Source organism: Macaca mulatta, chromosome 10, assembly GCF_049350105.2.
Source record: "Macaca mulatta isolate MMU2019108-1 chromosome 10, T2T-MMU8v2.0, whole genome shotgun sequence".
In the NCBI taxonomy this organism is placed as follows: domain Eukaryota; kingdom Metazoa; phylum Chordata; class Mammalia; order Primates; family Cercopithecidae; genus Macaca; species Macaca mulatta.
In genome coordinates, this window is record NC_133415.1 from 95606555 (window position 1) to 95628376 (window position 21822).

Genomic DNA, 21822 nt, shown 5'->3' on the forward strand with positions numbered 1-21822 from the left:
CACAGCCATCGCTAGTCAGTTCTCACAACTGTCACACCATCTCTAGAAGCTTATCCTGCCCTTAGGTATGATACAAACTTTCCCCACACGTTTGCTTACAAGTGTTGCTCATTTTACACTGAAGGGCTTTCCTCTGCTCATCTTTAGAAGCTTGTCTGAAAGCCTCCCAAGTTGGTAGACATTTCCAGAATCAAGGTGAATACACATGGGCTTTTGTCTTCAGCATCCTGAGTTTCAGGAGGGATATCCTGAGTTTGAACAAACCTCTTTCACAGCTGCAAGTTACGAGAACTGGTAACGCACATGCATGTCAATGCAGTTTGAGTGGATGTTTATTAACGTTATTAACTGGATGTTTATCTAGTATGTGCCAGCCCCTGGGCTGGGTATTTTTGTATAAATCTTCATTGTATCTTCACAGCCTTGTTTGGGGTTTGTACAACTGCTGTTCTTCTCGGAAGAAAAATCCAAATGTCCAACAGTTTAGCTAAATGCGTAGAGTACATGAGCCCCTTATCCAGGTTTTCCAACTTCAAGTCAAGCACTCTTTTTACTAAGACCGTATTCTCAGCCTGCTTTAATTTAAAAATGTTTTTCCCCAAAAAGTGAAATTGACTACTTTAATTATCTGGACTTAGGGAAACCTTATGACTCATGATTCTCATGCTGAGTCTCCCAGTCTCCCAAGATGCGATCTTCATAGTTTCCTGCACGAAGTAAACAGTTTCCCCATGTGCACATCCTACTTTCATCTATGTCATCTTCCCTCACCCTCTACAGTGACCTGTCAGGAGGAGGGCACAGGTGCAGGTAGAGCCACACTACTCAGCTCTATGGCAGCAAATGAGGGGAGACCAATACCAGGGGGAGGCAGTGATCATGAAGGCCAGAAACCCAGGGTAACCCAGGCCCCCATCAAAGGGCAGCTAGAAGAGACTTGCTACAGATTAGACAGGGAAACTGTAGGCAATATTTTGCTGCTGCTTTTTACTTTTCGACATTCTTCAGACTTTGTCTCAAACATGTATTTCCCTTACACTTGTACATAAAAAAATGAACGGTATTGTTCAAAAGCCATGGCAGAATGAGAGGTAACCATAACTGCCTCCCATGCCAGAAACTAACCGACATGTGGAATAGTTAGTACACATCAGAGCAACAAGCATGGGGCTGTAAGAGGAGAATCTGAAGCCAAGTGCCAGCTCTGCAGCTTCCAAGCTGTGCAGACTTGAGCAGGCAATTTCACTTCTCTGAACTGGAAAGTTTCTATTCACCTGCCCAAATAAAAACCAGTACAAGGTAATGGAAGGCGAGAAAAGTCACCAGGGCTGAAACTGCCAACCAGCTACCTCATGCCTTGAGGCATCTTTGCAGGAGATGGCACAACTTGGACCCCACTATGAGAACATATGACACACCGCATGTAATGTCCCTTCCCAAAGTAGTGCAGGGAGGAAGGAGGAAAAATTCTGGCAAACACCAGGAATGTATCCTGATTTGGAAAAGAGGTCACTAAATGAAAAGAAGGGCCTTGGAAGAAGGGGGGTCATCAAAAGGAGCCCATCTTCCCCACTGCTGAGCAATGCACTTCGGGGCCACCATGGTGGATAAGGATGAGTGAGTGGTGAGGCTTTGGGTCAATATTTTCTAACCTGAGTTATTTACAACATTATAAACATTTTTGTTTTTTTCTTTGTTAAGCTAACAACAGCTAAACACTATTTGTGTGCTAAGTGTTTTATATGCTTTCTCATTTATTCCCCCATGAAAAATAAGGTAGGTGCACTTCTTATCGCTCTCATATATAAGAGGAAACTGAAGCTCAGGGAAGTGAAATTGCCTCCCCAAGGCTGCGCAGCTTGGAAGCTGGAGAGCTGGCATCTGGCTTCAGATCCTACTTTTACAACGCCATGCATGTTACTCCAGTGTGGACTAACCACTGCCCCATCACTCACCTCTTCAAGCACCCTCATTTCTCAGAGTGGGAGAGTATGAGCAGCAGGTATGACACCAGGATCCACCTATTTGCCACCAATTTATTAGCTGAGAACAATAAAAAAGGGTGGGGGATATAGTAATGTTGCATAAGGGGTGGAGAGAAAAAAGCAAAATGCACATGCCCAACCCAAGCTCATGAAACACAGAGCTTTGCCTTGGACGTCCATCTTCTGAATAGCCAAGAAATATGGGAGATTAAAAAAGAGAGACTGAGAATGATATCAACACATGGTCTCCACAGAGCATGAGCTAAGAGATGAGGTGACAAGGATAGGTACTAAGAAAGAAGATACAACTCGGGGAGCCAAGGGAATAATTGAGGAAAACAAACAATGCCATTTGCAGATTTCAACATGGCATTAGAAGTAAAGAGCCGGATCAACATTGCAGAAAACCAGCGACCTAGAGGACAGGCCTGGAAAAATAACCCAGATGGCAAAGAAAGCAAAGATAAAGGAAATCAGTGAGAGGCAAACTGATCAAGAAAATGAACAACAGACAACTAACTACCCTGTAAGTAACTGGAGCTTCCACAGAAGAGAGTGCAATGAATGGAATGAAATCCTATCCCAAGATACAGGAGGTCACTTTCCTGGACTAAACTAAGACCTGACTTTTCAGACTGAATGGCCCACCATCTATTTGATAAAATTTACAAAAACAAAAATAATTGTTTATAAAAATATTAAGAATAAATATATAGAAATCCAGCAGAAGAAAATAATGTACAAAAATACAAGCCCATCTGGTATAAAACTCCTCATATGCAATTGTTTCCAAATCCAAGGTGACCTCTCCTGGATGTGACTGGCCCACCAATGGTCACAGGTGAGCTCCCAGGAGATTCCTGTTACCTAGATGCCTGTAAGAAAACAGGGATGGAGCTAGAGAAAGACAGGATAGGGACTGCTAATAAAACTAATCACGGCAAATGCTTAGTTTGTGCGACCTTCGGTGGGTGATTTCATTTCTCTGAGCTTCAGTTTCCTCATCTACACAAAAGATTTGAAAATGGTGCCCACTATATAAAGTTATTGTGAGGAATAAACGAGAAGGCATGCAAAACAGCACATGAAGCTGTATTCTACTGTTTGCAGAGCTCTAGTGTTAGCAGAGCTGTGAAATTAGCCATAAAAAGTGTGGTAGACAGGCTGACAGCCCCCCAAAGATGCCAATATCCTAGTCCCCAGAACCTGGGAATATGTGACCTTATATGGCAAAAGGGACTGTGAAGATGTGAATAGGTCAAGGAGCCTGAGATGGGGATGTCATTTTGGATTAGCCATCTGAGCCCAATGTCATCAAAAGAGTCCCTATATTCGAAAGAGGGAGGCAGGAGAACCAGAGGCAGAGAAGAAGCTGTGGGACAGGAGAGGTCAGAGTGATGCCATCACTGGCTTGAAGATGGAGGAAGGGGCCGGGAGCCAAGGAATGCAGGCAGCCTCTAGATACAGGGGAAGGTAAGGGAATGGATTCTCCACTAGATGCTCTAATAAGAATGCAGCCTGCCAAAAGCCTGCCAACACCCCCATGTTAGCCCAGTGAAATCCACTTCTGACTTATCTCCACAACTATAAATAAATAAATTTGTTTTGTTATAAGCTATCACACTTGTGGAATTTGTTACAGTAGCAGTAAGAAACTTACATAAAGAGAAAAAGACTGGTTACATGCAAAACATTCATTTTTCACATTTAATTGAAATTTTATTTTCATGTCACCTCCAGGATTATTTACTTTTCTTCTTAATGATGTCAGATTCTAGCAGGGCCAGGGAAGATTAAGGGTGTCCATCTGAACGATTCACATTTTTCAGTTAGCTCCTGAACCAACAGGCTTTATCCTACTGAAAGATAGGAAATTGCAGGTTGTCTTATAAAATGTCTGGAAAATAGGCCTTTTGATAATCACACTTGTCATATTGGGAGCAGGCAACAGCAGGACAGGGACGAGCAGGAGGGCCTAGAGTCATGACAGGAAATAGCGCTGGATGCACCACTGGCAAGAAGAAACAAAGGTCAAGTTCAGAGAGGTGAGCCCAGATGAGAAGGGCCTATGAATGTGACTGTTCAAGACAAGGCAGGGAAGGGCAGGCAGATGCGAGTCAAGACTGGCAGGAACCCAGGAACAGAAATCAAGGTGATCCTAGAAGACCAGGGAGTAGATGATCAAATGGCGAAAGGCTCAGATGTCGGAATGCTACGGCAACATGGAGAAGGGATTTCTGCAGAATGAATGTGTTAGACGCACAGGTCCCACCTGCCATTTCAGCTCCAGACACAGGCAGAAGAGAAAAACGCAAAGGGAAAAAAACAAGAGGAAGTTTTGTTCAATATACAAGGGCTCAGAAATCCAGGTCCACCTGCAACAGAGCAGGTTTGAGAGGGTATAGGGAGAAGCGGAGCAGGGAAGGATTGCCAAGAGCCTGAAGAAAACCATAACCCAGAGCCAGGGTGGGAGAGTAAAGACTCCAACCCAGACATGAGGTAGCATAAAAATGCACAGAGATGCAAATGTTAGGGTGTGAGGAAGAGGGAGCGGGACACTGAAGGAAAGCCCAGAGTCCTGGGAAATGCCACAAGGAAGCATAGCAAGGATGAGTGCCCACAGAAGCCCAGGAAAAATTCCATCAGATCAGGCCCTTATCTACCGCTTAGCTTGTTGGAAATTTTCTTCTGATTCCTGCAGTAGTTTTTCAGACGTAAGTATATCCTTCCACTGAAATTTCAGGACATGCTTCTTTTCCTTCTGTGGCAAGATTTTCAAGTCAATATGTATGTTGTTCTAAAGTGGAATCATCGTCTGACCTTCTGATTCCATGAGTCAACTCGACAGATGTCCCAGTGGGCCCCAATAGGTGGTGTCTCTCACTGGGGTCACTGGAAGCAGACTTTGACACATGGAGTGCTTTCAGGAGAAAGGATGTAAAGGACAGAGTGAGAAAAGGGGCTAAGCAAGGATGGGATCACATCTGGACTCAAGCTCCAGCCTGGTTTCATAAGGAGCCATGGAACATGAAGCGTATCCCAGAGTTAATAGTACCTTGTGGTTGAACTACTGTGTCCATCAGTAGTTCAGAGTCAGGGATCGCGAGGCAGAGAGAGGAGGAGGCAGAGAGAAGAGGAAACTTCTTGTTTGACCGAGGGCAGCTCTCTGGGAAAAGGAAGCTGTGAGGCTTTAGCAGCCGACATGCCCACTGCTCTAGGGTTGAAGGCACTTGCTTGAAAAGGGGATCTGTCCAGGACACTGAAAGCATGCATTCCACTTGGCACTCTCCTGTCTCTGTCTTCTCCTACAGTAAATTATACATTGGGTTTCCTGAAATCGAATGAGCTACTGCCTTGAGATTTTCTGACAGTCTGTTTCTAAATCTGCTTTTTTTTTTTCACACATGGGGCTGGGAACTGACCTCAGTAGAACACTGGCAACACCAGGTGTGAGCACAGCTGTAATTAAGCACTGCTTCCTATGAAATGTCACTCCATCTCACATGAATAAAGCACTCCATAGCTGAGTCTGATCAACGTTTTGTTCAACTAAACAGGATTTATCTGAGTGTTTATCAAGTAAAAGTCACATTAACAGTTTTGAAGGCTGACTTTGTGCCAGCCACTGTGTTAATGGCTTACATGATAGACTGTTCACTTGATCCTCTTAAAGTCCCTGTCAAAGTTCTTCTCACAGAGTGGTCCCTGAATCCACGGCATCGGCCTCATCTGGGAACTTGTTATAAATGTAAATTTGTAAGATAATTCCAGGGCTGATATCCATTTGGAGATGTTGTTTACTGGGGTTGACAGTCTGAGGTTTTTCCCCCTTCCCCATTCTATTATTAATCATGCTGAAAATGTACTCATTATTTTACAAAACAGAAAATGAGAGACTATGGGAGGTATAATTTCTGCCTAGAGGAATTTATAGGCTGGATTAAGATCATAAAAACAGTAGAAAGAGTAAAACATAAACACTAAGTCTAGCAATGAAATAATGAAATAGTATACTTCATGGAGGAAAACAGGTCTGGCATGGAGACAGAAATGCTCTTAGAAAAATCTAGAGCTGTGGTTCTCAAGATGGGCTGCACTAACATCCCCTGGGAAATTGTTAAAATGTGAATTCTCAGGCCAGACGTGGTGGCTCACACCTGTAATCCCAGCACTTTGGGAGGCCAAGGCAGGTGGATCTCCTGAGGTCAGGAGTTCAAGACCAGCCTGACCAACATGGAGAAATCCCATCTCTACTAAAAATACAAAATTAGCCAGGCATGGTGGTGCATGCCTGTAATCCCAGCTACACAGGAGGCTGAGGCAGGAGGATCACTTCAACCTGGGAGGCGGAGGTTGTGGTGAGCCAAGATCATGCCACTGCATTCCAGCCTGGGCAATAAGAAAGAAACTCCATCTCAAAAAACACAACAAAACAAAACAACAAAAAAACTGAAATATCTAGCCTCATCTAATAAATTCCTAGACCTAATGAATCAGGAACTTTGGGAATGCGGACAGAACATTTTTGTTTTAACAAACCTTCCTGGGGATTCTGATGTCTGATAAAGTGTGAGATAAGTCCTACTAGTAATTCCTATTTAACGAATAAGGAAACTGAGGTAGAGAGTGGTCAAGCAATAAGGCTTTTAGTAGTACTTCTCAAACTACAACATACAAACCACCTGGGGATCTTGTTAAAAATGCACATCTTGATTCAGAAGGCCTATAATGGGGACTGGAATGCTTCAGGTCTTGCGGATGCTGCTGGTCCATGAACTTTACTAGGAGGAACAAAACCTAGTATCACTTTGCTGAGGGGCTGAGTTAGGATTGGACCCAGGTGATCTGATACCAGACACTGAGACATTAATCACATCACCCATCTGCCATCTAGTACTTAACAGTACACAGTTACACTTAGCAACTCTGTGAAAGTAGGGTAGAGAGTGCAGTGTTCCAGAAACTTACTTTGTTCAAAGAATATCTAATGCTCTCTTGCCGAAAATGACTGCTTCATAGAAAACAGTTTGGGAAATTCTGTGATAGAAGCCCAATGCCTAGCTTTCTGGAAATCTTGGAAGACCTTAAGTCAGAAATATATATGTAAGAAGGAACACAGTATCTTCCTACATTCTTGGCTATCAGATTCTACATGTTATTAAGTTATGGCATACATGGTATACTATTAGGTTGGGGTGAGGTTTCCTTATCCCCACTCTTTCAGTCTAGAACAGTAGTTCCTAAATTTTAATGTGCATCAGAATCACCTAGAGGGTAATTTAGGAGGTCTGGGGTGAGGCTGGATAATTAGCATTTCTAATTGGTTCCCTGGTGATGCTAATTCTGCTGACTTTACCCTGGGTCTCAAGGACTTAAAAGCGAATGTCCTCTTAAGTCCCTTAAAGGGGCCAAACAATATCACATAACACATGAATGGAAAAATTCCTTAAATCTAAGACCATGCCTCGAGGATGAGCAACTGGTCACTGCCCCAATGGTGCCCAGCTAAGAGGTGAGAGGTGTGGCCCCCAAATCCAACCTATACTCCACTGGCAGAGCCAGGAGTGCTGACTACAGCCATGAGTCCTGACTGGGCCCCTTTGGAGGGAGGTCACCTTTGTGCCTTGCCCAAGGGTTCTATCTGCGTATCAAGCTACATATCCATGGAGGTGCATCTGCCCAGAAGGTGAACCCCCTTTTTTTTTTCCCAATTCATCCATACAAGAGGGATACATGTTCTAAATTGAACAAAGTCATTTTACAGCCTAATCGGTGGTTCTGCTTAATCCCATTTTACGTTCATGTTTCTCTGATTATGGCAACAGTTGCCTTTGAAATCTCTCTTTTTCTTTCCCCTTTTTCATCTGCTTGCCTTGCTCTTTAAAAACAACTCAAATCCCAACCTCCCTTGGCTTACTTTGTTTTGTGTGGATAAGTCAGCTGGATTTGAGAGCACACATTCCTTGGAAGAACAGGGGCTGTAATAGCTACACTTTAATGTTCTGTCCCTAGCACAAGCGCATCCTTCCACCCCCAGGCAAGGCAAGACCCCTCTATTTTTAGGAACCACCTAGAGAGGAAGTCAAGAGTTGCACCTGATGCCACGGAGAGTGCTATTTCCCTACCACCTGATTATCTATCAAGGTTTCTGTAATGGCCTTGCCATTTTGCAATTCCCCATCCACTCTCCTTTGCTGTCATGACATTATTTCCTTCACAAAGCGGTAAGACAAGACTACAAAAATGGCTGTCATTATTTCAGAAAAAGCAGGAAGCCTTGAAATTGACTTGTAACTGGCAGAAGTGGAAACAGTAGTGTCTTTAATAAAAGGAAACAATTTCTGGTTTTGCACAACAGATACTATGCCTGGTTTACAGGAGATATTCTAATGCAGGATTCTGGAAGCCTTCCATGTGCTGGTTTGAACTTCTGGCATCCAAATAAAAAAAATAAGATAAAGATAAAAATATAAAAATAAAATAAAATTAGGCCCAGCATTTCCAGCTGAAATTTGTTCCAATTGCTCCAGGAATTTCCTGGCCAGAAAATATTTAGGTGAAATTCCCACAATTCACTTGTAATGAATATTCTTTTCACTTCTAGTCACACTGCTGCGACAGCATGACATTTGGAAACTTGCTAAAATCTAGCCCACTGATTCTCTTAAGATCACATTTGTACCTTTTTGGCAGCCTCTAAAGAATAGCTTTTGATTATTCTTTATTAAAAGTCAGAAGAAATAGAAGTAGACATAAATCATTTTTGATTAGCTGTGCTGAAACACTATGTACATGGCTGACTGCTCATTTTGGGTTGATTTCTGCGTTTAGAACTCCCGCAAAGAGTCAGGAGGGACCTGGCGTCAGTCCCACAGGGCTTGGTGGGGGACAAAGGAAACTAATGAGAACATCAAACTTTTGCTGCTTGCTGTGTAGTGAATAATAAAGTTCTTTGTCTCTGACCCAGAAGTCTCATGTCTTCTGTCAGCATCTATGCCACTGTGGCAGTTTACCTTGGGAGCCTCCAAATAAGGTAAAATTTTAGGCCCTTCATAGTTATTGATAGACGGTTTCAAGTGGGCAGTAAGATTTTTGTGGAGAGAGCAGTCAGCATCATCAAATCTGAAAAGTATAAGGCCTGAGACGCACCCCTTGGCTATAGCAATGAGGAAAGCACTGGGGACATTTACAAGGGCCACTCCTTGGAAGAGGTGGGCACTGAAGAAAGCCTCATTCACGTGTAGACATCACATTTAAAGAATGTGGCTAAGAAGGGGATAAGAAAATTAAGAAGGCAACCGGGGGGTGGGGAGGCAATTCAAAAATAATTCCAAGGGCATTTTTATTTCATTGATCTCATGTAGATTTGAGAAATTAAAACATACTTAAGTATCTAGTTCAGCGTAGGTGTGTAAATATATGCTAAATAAAGAAATCTGTTTTTAAATAGAAAGCTTCCTGTATAGAAGGAAAGGCTGGAGTGTAACCCAAGGTAACAGGGCCATGAGGTAGGCAAGGAAGAATGAGCCCAGGACTAAAAAAAAGGATCTATGTTCGTTCACATCATGCTGTTGCTGCTCACTGCCGGTGTAATTCCGAGGATATCATCTACCCATCTAAGGCTCAGTCTCCTCATCTATAAATGGGAATACAATCACACCTACCTGAAAGACTGATTATGAGAATTAAATACATCCAATGTGTAAGCACTTAATAAACATCAGCTGTTATGCATAGTATCATTATATTATCATCAATGCTTAGTTGCAGTGTGACCACTAGATTGTCAACAGAAATCCCACATAGAAGGTTCAGAGGCAGGCAGGTTGGAGGAGGAGCTGGTCTCCCAAACACTCACAGCCTCAGAGGCCAGCAGCAGCCCTGCAGGAATGAGGAAACAGGTTTACTGGGCGAACCAGCTGCAGTAAAGACTGAGGAGCCTCCTCAGCTCATCAACCCTGGTGCGGCTGCTGCTATGAGCCTATAGGCTCAGAGCGCAGGCAGGAACCTTCTCCTGCCAGATTCAGATCTGCTCCCAGTCCAGTGCATGCAACTTGCCTGAAAACATACACTGTCCCTACAGAGATCTGCACAGGGCATTTGGACACATGGCTTCATTTCTGAGAGTCTTTCAATGTTATTTGTCATATAAACAACTCGTGGAGCGAATCCTTTGTAGGGAAGCCTGAAAGTCAGCTCCATGGTAGGGCTGACAGACTCTGCTCTGGAGTCCCTGAGGAATTCAAAGAAGGAGCCCCATCCGCCATGCTCCTTGATAAAGGCAGGAGGACACTCTCCTGTCTCTAAACATCCTTCTGGATGAGTAGCGTCTGATAGTGATGATGGGGGTGTGGGAAAAACCTGTGTCCTCACTGTTGGAATTAGCTATGCCAAATCCAGCAAAGGCTTCTTTTTTTATATTTTTTATTTTTATTTTTTTATTATACTTTATGTTCTAGGGCACATGGCTTCTTACTAGGAATATTCTGTAACTGGGAAAAAGTGACCATCTTTCTTTTTTTTAGTAGCATTTTGTTTATGTTGGTTTAGTGTATGCATTTTAGATTATTTGGATAAAACAGAAAAGAATGGTGCTGAAAATAAAAAGCATCATAATCTATTATTACAATCAATTAAGTGTCTTAATATGTGTTTCATGCAGTTATAGGAGTGTGTATGTATATACGTAAATATATACAGATTATATATATTTATATACATTATGTATATGAGCATGTATATGTGTATTTATTTTTCATAAAGCTTAATATATTATTATGTGACTCTATAACTCATCCTTTTCACTTACCTGTTATGAAAATGTTATTAAATATACCTGTATAATCTGATATTTAATGATACCATTCCCTTATTTACTTAATCTCTTTTGCTGAAAATGTAGGTTCTTTCTAGCCTTTTGTCCTACTGAACACACTTGCAGATACATTTTTGTCCCCATCTCTGGATATTTCCTTAGGTAAATTTCCATAAGTAAATTTACTCGTTGGAAAAATACGCACATTTAAGGCTTTAGATATCAACTGCCTAATTATCTTGCAGAAAACTGGTACCCATTTACATTTCCACTGTGCTACACTTATAATTATGTTGGTATAGTCCCACCTAGTTGTACCCTGAATTTCATTTTTTAAAGGACTCCACAAAACTGTAGACTACTTTGCTTAGTGGCTATTCCCCTTAGAATGCACACCATCTCCTTGCTTGAAAAACTGCTTGCAAAGTTACACGTCCAGATTCCTCAGGCCAATGTATCACATAAGGAATAAGCAAGTTATGACTGCGCCCCTTCCACCACAGACCATGTCATCATACACTTCACCTCAAGGAGACATGATCCTAGGACAAGAAAAACTTGCTTATAATTTTTTACTATCCTTCTATAATCCTTTTCCCTGATTCACTACCATTGTTCTAGGCTCACGTGTTTGCATTTCTGCATCGGTCCTGTCTATTGATTCTCATGTAGAACTTGAACTATAATTCCACAAAAGCCAGCACCAACAGATGGGGTCTTCCAAAGACATATAAAGCTTCCAGAGGGGTGCAAAACAAAGGCATTGGCTGGTCCTCCTTTTAACGTGTTAATTTATGATCCAAAACCACGTAAGGAAAAGCAAGCTATAAAGTCCCACTCTACAGAAAGGAAGGCCAGCATTCCATGACACAGGCAACAGGGATTTATCTCAAACTATGAGTCCACTGGCTGCTTTCTAATCATTGTCAGAAAGAAGAGCCACTGACATACCTGCCATCCTGGAAACAACATCTTCATTTCCCTAAATTACAACTGGCTGATTTGAAAAGTTACCACTTTCAGTAACTTAGCGAAACTCCTCAGCATATCTCAGAAGCTACAGCAGGAAGTAGCATTGCTAAACAGTAGGCCTGCTGTAGCTGTCTTCTAGAGACTCTTTTGGCCATGGTGTGCCTGTTTCATTTGCTTTGGAAATTCTCAGGCTAAGTCACCGCAGCCTTATTATAGGAGGCAGAACAATGGCGAGAGTGCCAGCCAGTCCTCCAGTGCTGGGACACATCTGAAGAAACATCTCATGAGAAACTGGCCACTGCCTTGGCCTGTCTTGGATGGTGGCTGTGATCATCTCTGGGGTGGCAGGAGTCTTGATAGATGCCTTCTTTTCGTAGAAAGATGTTAACCTATGCAACGGTTAATTTTATGAGTCAACTTGACTCTAACAGAGTACCCAAATTAAACATTATGTCTGGGTGTGTCTGTGAAGGTGTCTGGATGAGATGAGCATTTGAATCAGTGGACTCAGTAAAGTACATGGCCCTCCCCAGCATGAATGGACACCATCCAACCTCTGGAAGAATAGAACAGAAAAGCAGGGGAAGAAGAGTTTGCCCCTTTTGCTTCCTCCCTGGTTGCCTGAGTTGGAATAATGGTCTTCTCCTGAACTTGGACTGGAATTGCACCACTGCCATTCCTGGATCTCCAGCTCGCAGATGGGAGATCATGAGACTTCTCACTTACCACAGTCACATGAGTCAATTCCTTGTACTAAGTCCTTTCCTTCCACATAGGAAGGACTTATTATATATGGAAGGAAAAGACTTACTATGGATGGAATTGTTTCCATCTATAAGGAAACACTCATTAAAAAATACTATATATACACAAATATATATTAATATATACTTATATAAATATTTTCCTTAATATATTTTATAATATATTTTATATTTTATAAAATGTATAAATATTTTCTTTAATAAGTGCTATATAAAGATTATACATAAATATATATTTTAAATATATAAATATATTCATTACATATAATTATATATTTTATATATTATGTTATATAATATATTATTATATATAATATAGGATAACAATTATATATAATCATGTTATATAATATATAACATACTATTACATATGAAAATATATAAAATTATACACACACACACACACACACACACACACACACACACACAGCTTCTCTGGAGAACCCTGACTAATACAATCTACTTCCAATTACCCTACTGCATATAAGCCTGGACTTACCTAGCCACACAGGTATTTGTCAGAGAGCACAATATAAACTGTGTACCTCCCCATATTTTCTGAAATGTAGATGAGAGAGACAATATTTAGGGAAGTTTCCTTGGAAAAATCGTTATTGAATCTATTCACTTCCCAGATACGTTTCAAGTGCCCCAGGATGGAGACAGATTGGCAGACAGCAGCGGATGCTGCCATATCTTCTTGTCCACTTCATCCCTCTCTCCGCCTTCTCCTCCCCAGACTGCTTTCTCACAGCCGTCATAAGAAACAGGCCTGTGAAACTCACTTGTGTGACCTCAGTAAGACTGTGGTGGGGAAAACTGTTCATTGCATCATACAGTGTTTTCTTTACAGGGACTCCTGGGAACAATTCCTGTCTGGCTTCTGTGTGAACAACAGGTAGAATTTTCCTGAGCAATTGCTTTTTTTTAATCTCACAGACATTGTGAACTGTGTATCTGACGAGTTTCCTTTATTCCACTAATGGTTACAAAGCTGCAGGCTGTGTGTGTGACCCGCCAGTTAGTAACAGGTGTGCAGAAATGCGGTTTTTGCATTATTACCAGCTCTGTGTATTTTTTCCTTCTATCTGGTGTTGCCTCACTTTTAATTTATGATATCTTGTCATGTTTTATGTCCCATTGAAAGCCACCTGGAAGACGTTTTGTGAAATAAGATTTGGTTTACACTGACAAGAAGATAAGACGTGGAAGAGCTCCATGTCATGTGTTTCCATCTGTTTTCTTCAAATATTCAATTATGATCTCCTTTAACATCCTCCCACTGACAGACCCAAGGTTCAGGGCATGCAACTCAGAACTGCCACAATAACAATCAGAAAATAATTGGAAAACCCAAACAAAGTTGTTGAAAATATTGTGATGGTCCTGCCTCATTCTCATGACCCACCTGAGGCAATGCCATTGAAATCACACAGCTTCTTGGCAGCCTAATACATCTGAACACTAATTGTTATGAAAAGAGTAAATAACACTACCGAATACTGAGGTGACATGTGGAGGCTTCCTGCGCTCTCCTGTGGTCTGCAAGCAACCTTGGGAAGCAGAAAGAACAGGTATTTCACTCTGCAGTGCTGCTAAGTGGCAAGGAAGAACTGTTGGCCCCTAGATGGGCTCTTTACTCCCAAGGATTTTCTAACTGCAGGAAATGGCTTAAATTCAAGAAGAGAAGTGACAACATGAACTTCCAGCAAAGTGTGTGGAGAGACAGCTAGGCAAAACAATACATGAAAATATGTTTGGTATCATCAGTCCTCAAAGAAATGTAAATTAAAACTACAACGTGCTCCCATTACACACCTATTCAAATGCTAAAACTAAAGACTGACCATAATGAGTGCTGGTGAGGATATGGAGCAACTAGAACTTTCATAGACTGCTGGTGGGAACGTAAAATGGTACAACCATTTTTTCAAACAGCTCGTTGTTCTTTAAAGTTAAACATATATCTACCAGATGACCCTGCCATTCCACTTCTAATTCACTTTCATACCCAAGAGAAATGAAAGAACATGTCCATACGAAGACTCACACATGCATGCTCACAGCAACTTCTTTGTAACAGCCAGAAACTGCCAACAACCCAACAGGTATCCATCAACAGGTAGATGGCTAAACAAATAGTAGCACATCCATTCTATGAAATATTTCTTAGCAAAAAATAATAAATATTGTTACACACAACAACATAAGTATGTTGTAGGAAAGAAGGGTACACACTGCATGCTTCCATTTATATAAAATTCTAGAACATGCAAGCTAATACGTATTGTCAGCAAGCAGATTGGGGGTTGCCTGCAACAGATGGGAGTGGGGAGGTCAGAAGGAAGTGATTATACATGGGAATGGAATTTTGGATGTCATGCGTACATTCAATATCTTGATTGTGGTAATACTTTCACACATAAACATATTAAAACTGTATACTTTAAACATCACATCTCAGTTATAACTCAATAAAGCTATTTAGAATTTTTTTTTTTTTTTCTTTGAGAAGGAGTTTTGCTCTGTTGCCCATGCTGGAGTGCACTGGTGCAATCTCAGCTCATTGCAACCTCCACCTCCCAGGTTCAAGTGATTCTCCTGCCTCAGCCTCCCAAGTAGCCAGGATTACAGGCACTCGCCACCACGACCAGCTAATTTTTGTATAGAAATAATTTTTTTAATGTTAAGTAACCACAGCCACATGTAGTTAGTGGTTCCTGCACCAAACAGCACAGCTCCCACTTCTGCGCTGCTCCAAAAACTTGCTATTTGTGTTGGTATTAATACAAGTATGCTAATGTTCTAACAAGTTATGTTTTAGTTCTGTGTGTCGCCCTCTGTCTCTAACCCCCACTCAAAGAGATCCTTTCTCATCTTTCTTGGAAAGTAGCATGAATTAGCAGAAATAACAGGAAGGCAAATTCAAGCTTAAAACACTTCCCTGATGGACTTTACTAATGGACTTATTTAACCAAAGAACAGACAGATTGCTCATTTTAGTGAAAAATTCCCATAAAGAGCAACTCTCTAATTTTATCCAGATGTACTAGTCAATCACTGGATATCCAAGAACCTTCCAGTTAAGATTACATGACAACCACATACCCAGAACCTAAGATATTCCGTTTGCCTTAGCCCTAGTAATCTACAATTAAAAGACAAAGTTTGTTAGAGGGTAGTTGGAAAAGGTCACAGTTACAAATTCCAGTTATAGAACTTTGAGGTTGTGGTCTCGGTTTCTGCATGTATGAAATGGTTATACCAATGCCTGCCTAGCAGAATTGCAGTTAAGATTTAACAAGATCATAGATGCAGGGCACCATCAAAGGAACAGAAGTACTTTAAAAATATCCCTTCCCCTTACACAGCAAACCCTTCGCCACAGCACACACTTTCTACCCTTATCAAGGGAGAAGGCAGCATTGTTAGCCCAAGCTGCCCCATTTTGTAAACCTCTGCCATTTTGCAAATGCTGGTTAGAGCAGAAAATTCTACCGGAGCTTGGGCCATGAGACACATCCCGCCAGACAAGTCCCAGACTTAACCACCTGACCCCAGGAAACTCCTTGCTTATCAGCAGCTGACCACACCACCCACCCCATCTCACAAGCCCAGACCTCTCTCACCTGGACCTATAATTACCCCAGTTTGTAAGCAGGGGCGGGCTCCAGTGCTAGCTGGTGTCCTCCTCCTCAGGTCTTTGTTCAATACACTCGTGTTGCCATAGAGCTGCTTCCTTCCATTTCTTCTTTTCCCTTTCTTATCCTAACAAGTCTGAGCAGAGGCTTCTGTCACGCTTACCTGGAGCCAAAGCTTGTCATGCTGAGACCACTTCCCACCAGCAATGCACTGAAATGTGGCATTCTGCCCCACATTCACCTCCACGTTTTGCAGTCGCAGAAAATGAGGTGCTTTTCCTAAGAGAGAAACCAAAGAACACATAAGAATGAGATTCAGCAGCCTGTACCACTTCCCTGTTGGTGGATGGCAGCTCAGGATGGGCACCGGGCAGGGTGGAATTGGGACTTGAGAAGTGGCCCAGCTCAGCAAAGAGTTCATTGATCGCTTATTATGAATCTGGCACTGTTCGAACTTTACACGCAGTATCTCACTGAAACCTCACAAAAATCCATGAAGGGGACAGTATCACCATTTCACAGATCAGAAAATCAAGGCTCTGAGGGTTTACATCATCATTTGGCACAGACACACATCCAGAGGGTGAGGGAAACAGGACATGAATTTAGATCTCTATGTCCTATTACTAGCTGCTATGCAATGTTGCTCTGTGAAATTGGCACAAACATGCCTAGAATACACTCAAATTGATCATTCTTCTGGGGCTGGCATTGCACAAAAGGTGAAACTACGATACCGAAAGTTAGAAGAAAAATTGGGGGGCAGGAGGAGTGTAGATATTCATGATAGGTGATGCTTCCCTGTAACCTCAAGAAGCAAAAAAAAGGAAGCTGTAGTGAAGCACCTTTGGGCCTGATACCTGTACGCTTGGCCTGGGCGACGATGCTGATGAGGAAGATGATGAGGAAGACAAAGAATGGAAGAGGGAGGAAGAGAGAAGGAAAGCATGAGTAGCTGTCATTCTTAGCGCTTGCTATGTGATAAGTACCACATGAAGTGTCTCTGCAGTAACTCACCTGACCCAATGCAGTCAGTAGTGTTATTTTCTCTATTTCACAGTGAATGAACGGAGGCACAGAGAATTCTAGAAATGTGCCCAATGTCACAAGACCCCAGAGTCTTACTCTGTGGTGGTGCTTTCTGAGCATGAGAGGGAGTATTGATTCTAGGGACTGGACATAACAGGGAAAAGGTCTTTCAAATGAAAATCAGAGTGTGTACGAGCAGACACTCTTCGTATTAAGTCTACGTTTTATATTGAGTAACCTGGGTCCATCTCTTTCCTTTTTTGTGGAGAAGGGTTCTCACCTACGTGCTCTCTACAAATAATAACATAAGTAACAGCTCTCCATCGGCTGATAACTTGTATCTAGAAGGATTGGTTTCTTCACTGAGGCACAATGAAGAATCTCTATGCCATCAATCAAATCAGTGATGAACTGGGACCACCCCCAGAATGGAAACAAATGGAGAGTTAGGAGATGACCAAGGAGGTTTAACAGGAGGCTTTGGCCATCTTTCTAGAGGGAGGCAAATACACAGAGAGGCAAATAGTAACAATAATGTCGTTTACCGAGAGCTCCTACAATGCCAGGTACTATGATAAATGCTTTGCATGCTCTATCTAACTTAACTTCATGACGTTCCTATAAAGCAGACACTATTATGATTTCCCTGTTAGGCAGAAATCGAGGCTCAGCAAGTTTAATGTGCTGAAAAAGCTACACAGCACTAGTGAAAGACAGAAACAGAATTGAATCCAGGTCCACTTTAGCCCCAGACTCAGCATTTAACAAGCAGCTATGCTCCTTTGCCTCCTGGGCACTGGGAATGAGGATGGTGTCTCCAGATAGACTCCAGGGTCTGCAGAAGGGGCTCCCAGTCAGGGCTGTGCTGCTGGTTCAGGTTTCTTTCCATGCTCCCAAATATTTTATTAAAAGTGACCCCTTTCCTTGCTATTTTTCCTTGATTTGAAATATTTGGTCTACCTATCTGTGACAGCACCTATAAAGCTCAGCAAAAGCCAAGAATCTTGGAACAATTAGGCAGACTTCTTGGGAGAGCACTGGGCAGGGTGGAATTGGTGCTTGAGAAGTGGCCTGGCTCAGTGAAGAGTTCACGTATCACTTAGGATGACTCTGACACTGTTTGAAGAACTTGACACGTCGTATCTCACGGAAACCCCCAGAAAAATCCAGGAAGTGGGCAGTATCCCCATTTCTCCAATGTACTTTTGCTCAGGTTTTTAAACTAATAACAGCAGCTCAGAGATCCCTCAGGCTACCTTTGAACCACCATGGCTGGCTGGTGTCAAGGACCCAAGGCCCAGGGAAAACCACTTCTATGGGCTTTTCAGAGTTGAAAATTCCTGCATCTAGTCAACTTGACAAATGCCATGCTGCTTCGATTGTCTGAAATTGTTTCCTTTTGGCTCTCCTGTATCATTTTATAAAGTTATTTTTGGAACTATCAGTTCAAGTCCATTCTTGAAGTGGAAATATAGTGAACCTTGTAAGTCTGTTCATACCACAGGTTTAAAGGGGGAGTGAACACATCCACCCCAGGTGGGAAGGGAGTGCAGAGTCTTAGCTCCAATGCTGGGAAACTCTGTGTTTGGTTTTACAAAGAAACACTCTTCCCTTACCCTTCGAGAAAATGGTTTAACCTCTGGGATATGTACAATTAGCAATGAATCTTCTCTGGATCAATGTCCCTGGCATGCCTCTGACTCCTCTCCACTTCCTCCTTCTTAGCAACAGACCTTTCACCTTGATTCTTTCATCTTCAATTCCTCTTCTTCCCTCCCTTCTAGGTTCAGTGGTAGAGAGTTTAGATGTTTAATGCCTCCTAGTGTGAATATTCTGGGCAAATACTGGCGATTTACAGCAGAGATTATGAACGCATGCACCTACAAGAGCCAGTTATGTAAATTGATAAAGTTGTTCAGGTGTAAAACAGAACAAAAATACAACTTCCTTGCCCCATCTTTTATTTTCCCACTTTGGATAGAGACTTGAGAAAAATAAACATTTATTTATATAAGAAAAGCAATGTTGCAAGCACAATAACAACTGGCATCCACCAGTAGCCCTAGCACTGGGGAGACAATAGGAGTGGTGAGGACTGGAGGGAAATGGAGAGAGACTCTGCGTCCCACTGAAAGGAGGCAGTTCCTACTTAAATTCAGCAGAGGTAGGCCAGGCATGCATGCTTTGTATAGGGGTGTCAAACATCTGATTTCTCAAGGCCAGTAAGAAATCCAGACTTTACATGAAGTCTCTCACTCTAAACTCAACATGTTATTAAAACACAATACAGGATTAACAAAACATGTGGGCAGGCAGGCTCTATCAATCTGCGGTCTCTGATATGTAGCTCCTATGTAAGTCAACTGCAACAATTTCCACTAGCCAGTCTCACCCGATCCAGCCCCATACGTGCAGGAACGTCCCCACCACTCCATGCAGTACGCTGTGGGCATCACATGAAGGCCAGCCCCAATTGCAGTTCCCAGCACAGGAGCTGATCTAGACCACTCTCTTCTTGCTCAGGACCATTGTCTCTGCTCCCTGGGGCTCTGGGTCATCCTTGGCTCATGACAGGCAGTGCTCTCTGGGGATTGTGCTTATGTGGAGGACCTGTTCGGTCCTCTTCGCTGTGTTCCTGGCCTCTCTGACCCTCCTTCTTCCATGCCCTCACACAGCCTGCCCATCAGCCACAGGCTCTCCCAACTGTCGCCTTCCCGCAGCATCTGCTGCTCTGGGAGAGAACTTATCCTCCACGAGCTTCAACTCACTCACCTTCAGCCAAACACGGTTGACCTTTGTACCCAGGTCAGCCATCAGCTCGTGGTTCTAAGCATTTCCTACTCACTCCGCACTAAGACCCAATTCCGCCCAGATTGGGTGCCACTGAATGGGCTTAACAGAAGACTGGCTGTGCATTTGGGGCAAAAACGCCTTGACATTGGTGACATTTAGACTCCTGCAGATGTCAGTGCAGCATCTGAAGACATATTATTGTGCCCTTTATCTTGCTCTTTAAACCTGCCAGTGCTCAGTAGGAAGCCACACAATTGTGGAGAAACATGCCGCAGACACTCTGTGGGCTCAGGGACATGGCCCCACAAGATCGTGAGGGGGAAAGAAAAGTCAACTTAGAAGCTAGAAACTTTGAAACAGACTGGAAAAATCATACTGACATTTATGGCACACAGTTATAACTGCCTTGGCCCTGCTAATGGCTAACACTGAGAAACAGCAGCAGAGGGTAACTAAGGCTAGAATACTTTTAGAATAACACAAAAATGTTAAATGGGCTATAAAATATAGATGAGAGGTTTCCCTTTGTAAGAGAAAATAATTTCCTTTGAGTATTACGCCTGTCTTTTGCTTACTGTTTTGGGAGCTTGGAGGCGATTATCTACAGTTCTAATTTCAGTGCCAATCAATGGAAGATACAATTGCAAATCAGTCACTCGCTCCCTGGAACTTTTGGAATATTTAGTGGAATCACTTATTGATAAACTCTGACCGTATGTTAATAGAAAATATGTTTTAGAGGACAGAAGGGGAGAATTAAAAAGACTTTATGTCCACAGGCTTTTTTGAATTGAATGCATATATTTCAATATAGTTAAATTTTTAACCATCTACGAGCGAAGTCATAAATTCTAAGACTGGAGGTTGGGGAAAAGCACCATTAGTCTAAAGGGGAGTTCAGAAGCTACTATCCAGTTGCATAACAGGTAATCCCTGAAAGCAGCCCCTGGGGCCCATAGCTGGCTCCTCACAAGGCAGCCTGCTCAGTTCTTCCCCGGCTCGCACCACCTTGCTTAAGCTGGAAATCTGTGAGTGCGCCATGTCTGAGGCCTGACTCCTAATCCAATTCATCAGATGAGACCAGTTGGCTCTGCCTCCTAAATGGGTCTCTAATCTGTGCACCTCTGGCCACCTCTATGCTCTGTTTCTTCATTGCCCTGCTTATCATTTGTCATGGTCTGAACTGTGCCTCCCCCAGATTTATCTTTTGATATATGACCCTAACCCCCAGTATCTCAAATATATTGAGCAGCAGGGCCTTTGAAGATGTGATGAAATTAAAATGAGCCCTTTAGGGAAAGCCCTAATCCAATCCAATCTGACCAGTATTCTCAACAGAGAAGGACATGTGAATGCACAGAGAGACACCAAGGGACTGTGAGTACAGACGAATGACCATGTGAGGCCTCAGCAAGAAGACAGCCACTTGCAAGCAAAGAAAGAGCCTCAGGAGAAACTAGTGCTGCCAACACCTTAATTTTGGACTGCCAGCCTCCAGAACTGTGAGAAAATAAAATACATTTAAGTTGCTTAAGCCATCCAGTGTGAGGGGTTTTGTTATGGCAGCTTTAGCAAACTAACACACCGTCTGTGCATATAATTATATAATCACATTATATAACTATAAATGTATATATTATATATAAATGTAAATTATATAATTATATGATTATATATTTATATATTATAACTTACATTTATATAATACATACTTCTATATCATTCTATATTCTATATCATACTTGTATAATAATTATATAATACATAGATTATAATCATATAATTACTTTGTTTTGTTTCAGCCTCCTTCACTTCAACAGAAG

At 42.2% G+C, this 21822-nt stretch overlaps 1 protein-coding gene across 3 annotated transcripts in view; it reads right to left on the minus strand.

The window, feature by feature from the left end:
• Positions 1 to 21822, minus strand: part of PTPRT (protein tyrosine phosphatase receptor type T) — a 1118573-nt gene that overhangs the window by 681165 nt on the left and 415586 nt on the right. For all 3 annotated transcript variants that reach the window (XM_028828430.2, XM_077949122.1, XM_028828427.2), the window contains exon 5: positions 16341 to 16456. In XM_028828430.2, coding sequence (XP_028684263.1) covers positions 16341 to 16456 — 116 coding nt within the window. The remainder of the gene's footprint in view (positions 1 to 16340; positions 16457 to 21822) is intronic.